Genomic DNA, 9,163 nt, shown 5'->3' with positions numbered 1-9,163 from the left:
GGTGCACTGGGTGGGTCCTGCTGGCTCTGAGGGTCCCGGGTGGGTGCACTGGGTGGGTCCTGCTGGCTCTGAGGGTCCCGGGTGGGTGCACTGGGGGGGGTCTGCTGGTTCTGAGGGTCCCAGGTGGGTGAACAGCATGGGGCCTGCTGGCTCTAAGGCTGGTGCTGGGTGGGCCCTCTGGGCGGGGCCTGCTGGCTCTGAAGGTCCCAGGTATATGAGCTGAGTGGGGCCTGCTGGCACCAAACCTGGTCCTGGGTGGGTGCTCTGGGCAGCATGTGTTGGCTCGAGGCAGTGTCTCAGGTGGGTGAGCTGAGTGGGGTGTGCTGGCTCTGAGGGTCCCGGGCAGGTGAGCTGGGCAGGACATGCTTCCACGTGGGCACCCTGGAAGCAGGCTCTGTGCCTGTGTGCCAGCTCTGAGTGGCTTGATCATTCCAGGTGCAGTGACTGAGCCCAGTCCCACTTCAGCTCAAATGAATTAGCAAATTGTCATAAACAGAAATTACACTGATGGAAAAAGCCTGCTTTAAATGATTAATGAGTCTTTACCACAACTTTGGTTTCTAATTTGCATCATGAACTCTCAGACGCTGCTGGTACTCAGGTTTCAGCTCAGGAAGCGGCCATAGCCTGGTTCCCTGGCTGAGCCCCTCACGGCCGAGGACCGCTGACAGGGAGAACCACTGGCCAGATGCAGCCACGCGGGAGCAGGCAAGCGAGCACTCTGAACTTGTTCACTGCTGCCAGTCGGGCTGCATCAGGAATATCCTAGGACCCCAGACAAGGCCAAGTGCGACAGAGTGGGCAGCGTGACTAGGAGACACTGCAACCTGTTTGGGGATCATATGAAAAATGACCATGTGAAGGCCACACAGGGCCCTCAGATGTCCTGGACTTGGAGTTCTAAGCACAGACGGCAGCCAGGTGCAGGTCCATGGGCAAGCTGGGGGACCGTGGGCAAGTGAGCGAACCTCTCTGGGCCCGGTTTTCTCATCTGTGGGATGCAGATAACTACATCACAGGATTCTAGTCAAATTCAGCGAGTAAACCTGTGTGAACTGCTCAGAACAGCATCTGGCATCTGATGCGTGCCATCCCCGTGCTGTTATTTAGGCTCTGTAACTGGGCAATTCTGTTATATAAGATACGCACGCTCATGGTGACTGTCACACCAAAAGCATACCACGCGCACGCACACACACCCCCTCCAATTCCCAGGCATGTTCAGGCACACACATATGATGGACACAATCACTTAGACCCAAATCCTTTCACATACAGACACACACATACACACATGCACATACACACTCACACATCTATACGTGTACACTCACACACACACCCAGATCTGAAACCCTGCTTTGCACGTGGAGAAAGGCTCACCCCACGTTCATGAACCAAATCTGAACTCTGGGCCAAACCTGACCCCTTTCGAAGTGACTTTGGGTGTGCTGGCCTCCTCGTTTGGGTTTTGGAAGACAGCAGTCAAACATGCCCTCTCCTGGCTCCCTGAGCCCACAGGAGGCCACAGAGCCAGGGAACTGTCCAGCCCCAGAGACCAGGCATGGGTGTCCGAGGCATGCAGCCGAACTTCTGCCCCCGACACAGACGCGAGGCCTGGAAACCGAGTTCCTGCAGTGGCTGAGCCGGAGAAGCAAACTCCCTAAAGGCAGACAGAAAGCACCACCTGGCATCTTCCTCAAGAAAATCAAGGCGTCGGCTGTTCTGACGACAGGAGCTGTTTGTATTAAAGTTCATCTGTATAAAACGATTTCTCTGCATATAACTATTAGGAAAACATGGTGCCTGCGCTCCCAAGGGCTCGCGTTGAAAGATGAGATGAGAAGATGAAGTCCCTTAAGCAGCATCTTTGACAACAAGCTGGAGCCAATTACAGGGTAAAGGGTGACCTCAACCAATCCAGTGTCAACCGTTTCACCTCAGCCACTGTCTGCTGAGGGAGGCAGGGTCAGCTGAAGGAAAATTCTCCTGATTGGCAAGAAAAACTTCTCCGTCTGTCCTGGTGGTGAGCAGGCAAACTAAGGCTTACACTTGTGAAATCCAATTAACATTGAAGACAAACATCATGGCCACGGTTGGACTGCTTCAGTTTCTGTAGGGTGGCTGGAGTCCGACTCAGTATCACACACAGCCGGAGGCACCAGACGCCCACAGGCCACCTCACCCAGCTCCCCTGGAAGCCTTGCCCTCTGTGCATGCCAGGGGGAACTGTCCGTCGCCTTCAGCAAGCCCACTCCTTCTGTTTTGCAATTTACACCCACATCAGTTGGACCCCTGGACGGCTCCAAGGTATTCCATCTCCTGCGCCGGGATGTAAACCCTTACAAATCGAAGGCTCAGTTTGCTGTTGGATTCCCCGAGCTGAGCCTCGATGCCCGCACAGCAGGCAGGATGGGTAAAAGTGCTTCTCCATCAAAAGAGGGGAGACTGCTTCTTACCAGAGACGCTGGCAGAAAACCTACTGGATGGTCCAGGCCACCCGCCATTGTGGATGCAGCTGACACACACACCAAGCTCACCATCTTTAAATCTAGATGGGGTTGGAGTCTGATATGCTGTTAGGACTCAATTGTGTCCCCAGAATATGTGCTGTAAATGCCAAGGCCGACACCTGGGGAATGGGTGCGTCTGCTGCGGGGGACCCCTTTAAGGTGCCAAAGAGCAAAGATGCCGCTGTGAGGACTAATGTGTGCCTGACGCAAGCCACGGTGTTTTCAAACCCTCCTATGCAATGAAAGCTGGACAGTGAGGAGAGAGAGACTGAGAAAGAACTGATGAGTTAGAATTATGGCGTTGGTGCCGAACGCTGGATACACCATGGCTGCCAGGAGAACGAACAAACGTGTCTTGGAGAGTTACTTTGTCCTACGTACTTTGAACATGTTATCAGGAGGGACCAGTCCTTGACGACATCATGCTTGCTAAAGTGGACGGCGGGCCACAAGGAAGCCCCTCAATAAGACAGACGGACACAGCGGCTGCAACGATGGGCTCCAGCAGAGCAGTGACTGTGAGGCTGGCGCAGGACGGGGCAGGGTTTCCGTCTGCTGTACGTGGATTCGACTCAAAGGCGCCCAACAGCAAGAATAAGAACAGCCACATACCTGTGCGTGTCATCCTGCCTGGGAACAGGGCTTTCTACGCTATGTTCATCGGCCCACATCACATCAGTGCAGGGTGTGTCTTCAACCCATCGCTTCTGAGACTTAGAGAGGAGCAGAGTAGGCACGGAGACGCAAGCACAGATGGGGAAGACAGACACCACATTCCACGAAGGCCGCCAAGGAACCGAGGGACAGAGGCTGAAGAGCCCAGAGCTGGAAGAGAGCCCGGCCCTAGAGCCAGTGCCCTGCATTCAGACCTGCAGCCTCCTGATCTAAAACAACACATCTCTGTTCTTTCAAACCACCTACTTAGATATTTCTGTCACAGCAGCGCTAGGACACTAAGACAGTCAAAGTGTCACACCAACCTCGAAGTGCTCTTTGAAGAGAGAGTCCGAGGAAAGCGAGGACAGTGAGAAGGTGAGATGACGCAGTCCTGCCGGGGCTCGTGCTCAGGAGACGGGGCAGGTCTCATTCGAGACCACATTTGCTAGTGGCCAGTTCCTCGCATGTGCTTGTTCCAGTGCTAAACATAATGGGACTAAGTTGCAGGCCATCCTGTCCGCAGTCAGTGAACGGAAACTTCACTCGGCTAACTCCCTCTGTGGCCTCCACCCGCGAGGCCCCCATGTTCCCTGCAGGTACAGCCCTCAGGGCCTCTCCAAGTCACCACCCAGCTCCGCACTGCTGCCTGGCGGACATCCCTGCATGAGGACTCCTGACCAGTGAGTCGGGGTGTGGTCTGAAATAAATGTCTGAGCGGCAGCCTCACTGGCCCCAGGTCCTTCCCAGAGTGGGGTGAGCCTCAGAGGAGGGGCTGGTGCAGGGAGGGGAGTGGTGGGCAGGGCCTGGGTTTGCACAGAGGATACAACAAAATCAGCCACACCCATGTGAGGGGAGGGGCGCTGTCACTGGTAAGCCAGGAGGGGAACCTCCCAGGAACCAGGAAGTTACAGAGTTTAACCCTCATCCTAACGGGGAAAAAAAAAAAAAAATGCTATCATGCTGCAGACAGGGAGGCTCTAGAAACATGGACAATGGGGCCAGCACTGCCCCTGGGGGCCCCCTACTGCCCTCCTTAGAATCCACAAGGGCCCTCGGCATGGTGCCTGCTCAGCTGTCCAGCCGGCACCCAGCACGGCCACTTCCCAGGCCTGGATCATGCTCAGCCCGCACAAAGACTCCAGGGTGGACTTCTACCTTAGCCGCTCAAGGTGCTCTGTAGGGGCTGGTCTCCGTGTCTGTGCCCCCACTTACACTAAGGGTGTCTCAAGGACCCAGCTCAAACAGCAATGCCATGCGAGATACCCTCCCCTCACTTACCACCTATCTCATTAGCCAACATTCACGTGACGAAACAGTAAAAAAAACCGACTCCCCAACAACCGTGTGTGTTAACAATGTACGTGTGGCAGTAAGAAAACTGCGGTGTGAGGTTAGAGTGACTCTGGCTGTGATGGTTAAGGCTATGTGTCAGCTTGGCCAGGATGTGGTTCTCGGTTGTTCTGTAGTTATGGAATGACGTAATCTAGCAGCTACAGAATGATGTAATCTGGCAGTTATGCGATGATGGAGCCATCCTCCATTTTCACACATCAGTACCCACATAACGACCTGGTCTTTGGAACCTCACCCTGTTGGTAAGGGACGAGAGGGTGTAGACGCTGCTAACTGGACAGAGACTGGGGCTCAGTTCCCGGAGCCACCAAGCATTGTGTAGATGGGGTGCAGACAATTACCACAAGACACACGCTTTCCTTTAGCGCACGCCACCCGGCCTCACGTGCCACATATAGAGCACTGCTGTAACTATGGATGGCGTCAGATCAGGGCCAACTCTTCAACAGAGCGTAAGCATTTGAAAATATTATTAAAATGCATAAGGCAATTATTAGCCAACTCAATCTTTGGTCTTTCCATCTGCTTGAATCCAGGTTAACAACAGAAGAAGTCTGCTGTTTCCTCCCTGCCAGAGGCCATTACCAGATGCCAAGAAGGGGCATGGCCCTGATGTCAGTCCACTTTCCTGAACTCCCTCTCTCCAGCTTTCTTTACTGAAAACCATAGGCCACTCGGGTTTGCTTCTAGGGGACGTCCTTCAGATACTCCCGACACGTAAATCTGGCACATGGTGGGCATTCAGTCAATATTGGTGGATCAATTATCCAGTGAGTGCAGGAAACAAGGCGGTCACCCTCCCCAAGGAGTCAGGCTGGAAGGGGGGAAGACCAACAACTTTCTGATGATAGCTTTCAAAGACCATGAGGGTTTTGCTGGGTGACCCAAATGGACAAGCACTGAACACTAACTGAAAGGCTGATGGTTCAAATCCACCCAAAGGTGCTGAGGACAGGCCTGGGGACCTGCTTCTGAAAGGCCCAGCCTTGGAAACCCTGGGAGCAGTCCCACCACACACATGTGGGATCGCTGGGAGCAGGGGTTGACATCACGGTAACAGGTTTGGTTTTCCTGGTCATAATCCCATTAGAAGGTAGGACACACACGACTAAGGCTACAGGCTTGCAGCCTGGTAATGGGCGCTCACATGCCAACTCCACCACTTGACACTGTGTGGAACTGAATCCCAAGGTTCTCATCTGCAGACAGAGATCCTGAGACCACTCGCAGGGCTGGTGAGAGGGTGAGACGTGGGGACCAGGCTCAGCCTGGTGCCCGGCCCAGGGCACCCCCGGGAAATGAGGGCTACTGTTAGAGGAGAGCAACTATGCACCCTGGTTCCCAACACGGTCCATCGAAGGGTGGGGCCCGCTCTCTCCAGAAATGTGGGAGCCAGGGGCCATGCCTCTCACTCCCTGGCTTCTTGCTGTTGTTTCCGTCACAGCATGAGACCACTTGCAGGAAGCAGTCACTCCCTCCTGGTCCCCCGCCACATCGCCTGCTCCTCCCTGGGCACTACTGATGTGGAACTGAGGCTGAATCTGACCCAGCAAGGCCAGCCCACTGTGCTTTCTTGGACCTGGGGGGGGAGCTGCCTCCAGCCGCACACCAGGATCCAGGCCAGAGGCCACCACAGCTTTCCAGAAATCCCAGGTCACTAATTCCTGGCTCCAGAGTCACGGGGGCCTGGACTGGAAGTGGGTACTGAGGGCCCTTCTTCCCTCCAGCCAATGGCACACGAGAGGAGCCATAAAGATTTCATAAACCCACTGCTGTTGTCTTGATTCCAACTCACAGCAACCCTACAGGAAGAGTGGAAGTGCCCCATAAGGTTTCCAAGGCCGGGCCTATGCCCATCTCTGCATCAGCAGACTGCCTCATCTTCTGCAGAGCAGGTGCTGGGTTCACACCACCGACCTTTTGGTTAGCAGCTAGCGCTTAACCACCGCGCCACCAGGGCTCCTTGCCCTAAAGATCACAGCCCAGCAAACCCTGTGGGGCGGTCCTCTGCTGTCACACGAGGCTGCTTTGAGACGAAATTCTACTCAAGGACAACCATACCCTGACATGGGTCGCCCGCCTAACTCTCCACACAGAGTCTCTGTTCCTTACGGGCGGGGACCTGAGCATGCACCTGCTTGTCAGACAGCGGGGCTGGTCCCTGGTTCCCCCCCTACTGGCTGGACCCTCAGCATATCAGTCCACTTCCCTGGGATTTGGGGTTTGGCTCCCTCAGTGGGCCTAACGGTGCCTTTCGAGTGAGGTGGGGTAATGTAACAGGGGAGGAGGCCGTGAGCGGCAGAACCTGCCATTCTCACTCCCTCTTCACGGCCTCACTGCTCCTTCAGTCAGTCAGAATCCACTCAGTGCTGACTCTGGGCTGAGCTCCATGGGATACAAGAAAAGGACAAGTGGTGTACCTGGTTTTTACTTCTCTCTGTACAAACAGCAAATGCCTTTGACTTCATGGTGGCAAGGGCTCCCATTCGCTTTCCAGAGTCCTGAGCACTCTATGTTTAGCGTCTTGTTCACAGAAACCTTTATGTACACGTAAAGTGCTTACTCTGTCGCAAACTCTTTGGAGAGGTGGGTCCAAACCAAAAAAACCAAACGCATTGCCACTTAGATAAAGGAGGCTGTGGGAACTGCTGAACAAATCACCACACAAATGGCCCGGGTTCTCTTCAGAGCACTAAGTCCCTCACTCAGTCGGCCACTCAGTCATTCAGTCAGCCAGTCATTCACTCAGTCATTCAATTGATCAGTCACTCACTCAGTCACTCTCTCTCAGTCAGTCAGATAATCATTCAGTTAGTCAGTCACTCAGTCGGTCCCTCACTCAGTCTTTTAGTTGATCAGTCCCTCAGTCAGTCAGTCACTCACTCAGTCATTCATTTACTCATTCAGTCACTCACTCAGTCACTCAGAAGGCTGCTCGCTCACTCTGTGGGCAATCACTACAAGCCAGGCCTGTTGTGGATCTGGTATGGGGCCGGTGATCTCACACACCACTCCTTACAGTGTCAGGCCTCTGAGAACTCTCCTGTATTGTCAGCACGACATCTCTGTACCTGGGAAAGCTGTACGATCGTATCCCAGTGTCCCAGACAATTACACCGTATTCTGCACTATTGGTCTGCAAGATTTCCTGAGCCCAGAACCAAGAGGTGGCCATTAGGACCTGTTACTAATATGAACATCAACACTGGCTGGAAATATCTGCTCCCGAGACCTTTCTGGCTCCAGATCCATTCCTCATTAAGCAAGGCCTCTCCTCCGAGGTGGGGCCCACACCTCCCACTCCGGCACTTCTGAGCTCTCTGTGGTTAACCCTCTGTAGCCACGCCCTCCCCGGGCTCGTGGACCCCCGGCCCAGGGCCCTGCGACAAGGATATGATGGTCCAGCGGATGCCTAGCTTGCTGTTGATCTCCAGGCTGCGGGCTTCCTGCCTCTCCTCCTCCAGCTGCTTGGGGTTTGCAAACTGCCCCTTCTCCCCGGGGGATTCTGGGAGACTCTCGAAGTTGAACTTGTCCACTTGAATGGCCATCCTAAGAGAAGGGAAACACAACAGGGTTCATAAGCGGACAGTGTCTTCTGCTGGTGCCTGGGGGACAGCTCATGCCTGCGTGGGACAGAATGATGAGTCACTGTCACGATTCCTTCACAAGACAGTCATCCCTCCCAGGTGGCACTGACTGCACAGTGGGTTCAACACATAGTCTGGGAACGGAGTCAGCGCAAACCGGCAAGAAGAGCCCGTCCCCCCAGAAGGAAGTGTCAGCTCTGCAGTGGGGCTGCGTGGGGAGGACCCAGTGTGCTTCAGATTGGCCCAGCCCAGGAGTTCAATTCTCCCTTAAAAGATCTGAGAATGTACGCAACCGTGTACCTGTGGGGACCCCAGACTCCACCATCGTTATATGAACCCTCCTGTCTGTCCCACTGCAGCCCATGTACTGGTGGATGAAGACGGACTAACCCCGCCCCCCACCAGGTGGCACAGCTCCTGTCTGCAGGTGTCAGAGGACCTGTCTCCTGTGTCCAGCTCCGGGGTGGAGGCCACCTGGTCTCCCTCAGGTTTCTGCCCAGGCGGCATGTCCTGCCTCCACAGCCGGCCCCCCCGCCTCGCTTGCTGCCCGCCCCCTGCACAGTCAGGCAGCTTCTCCAACACGCCAGGCTCTTCCTGCTTCAGCAGTCGTGCCCCCCACTCCCGGTGCCTGGAGTCCTCCTCCCCGACTCCTGGTGCGGCTGGCTCCTCCTGACCCTTGCGGCCTGGGGCCCAAGCTCAGGGGAGCTTTGCCCTGCGGCCACCTCACCACTGCCCTGCTGCAGCAGCGGCTTGTTTCTGCCACGACATCTGTCACCAACTGTAAGTATTTATGGGTTTTTGGATTTGGTAATTGCCTACCAGTCCTACTGCAATCCAGCTCCCGTGGGCAGAGTCTCTGGGTCTCGTACCAGACTTCCCAGGCCTGGAACAAAGCTTGGCGCCTGTGGCTGCCACTGAGACACGAGCTGAGTAAGTGACAGAGGGGACTCTGCCCGGACAGCGCAGCAGGCTCACCTCGTCCGCAACCCGCATCCACACCCGCCGCCCCCGCCCAGCCCAGCGCCTGCAGAGCCGCCCGGACACAGGCTCACC

General features: G+C 55.3%; 1 protein-coding gene across 1 annotated transcript in view; it reads right to left on the bottom strand.

The window, feature by feature from the left end:
- TRAPPC9 (trafficking protein particle complex subunit 9) overlaps positions 1–9,163 on the bottom strand; it is a 637,992-nt gene that overhangs the window by 141,650 nt on the left and 487,179 nt on the right. Inside the window, exon 20 of the mRNA XM_042780905.1 lies at positions 7,919–8,072. Within this exon, the coding sequence (XP_042636839.1) occupies positions 7,919–8,072 (154 nt within the window). The remainder of the gene's footprint in view (positions 1–7,918; positions 8,073–9,163) is intronic.

This window comes from Orycteropus afer, unplaced genomic scaffold (genome assembly GCF_000298275.1).
Source record: "Orycteropus afer afer isolate SDZICR_OR568_19922 unplaced genomic scaffold, OryAfe1.0 scaffold00069, whole genome shotgun sequence".
In the NCBI taxonomy this organism is placed as follows: domain Eukaryota; kingdom Metazoa; phylum Chordata; class Mammalia; order Tubulidentata; family Orycteropodidae; genus Orycteropus; species Orycteropus afer.
The sequence above is the reverse complement of the archived record's forward strand: the minus strand, read 5'-3'. Positions and strand labels throughout refer to the sequence as shown.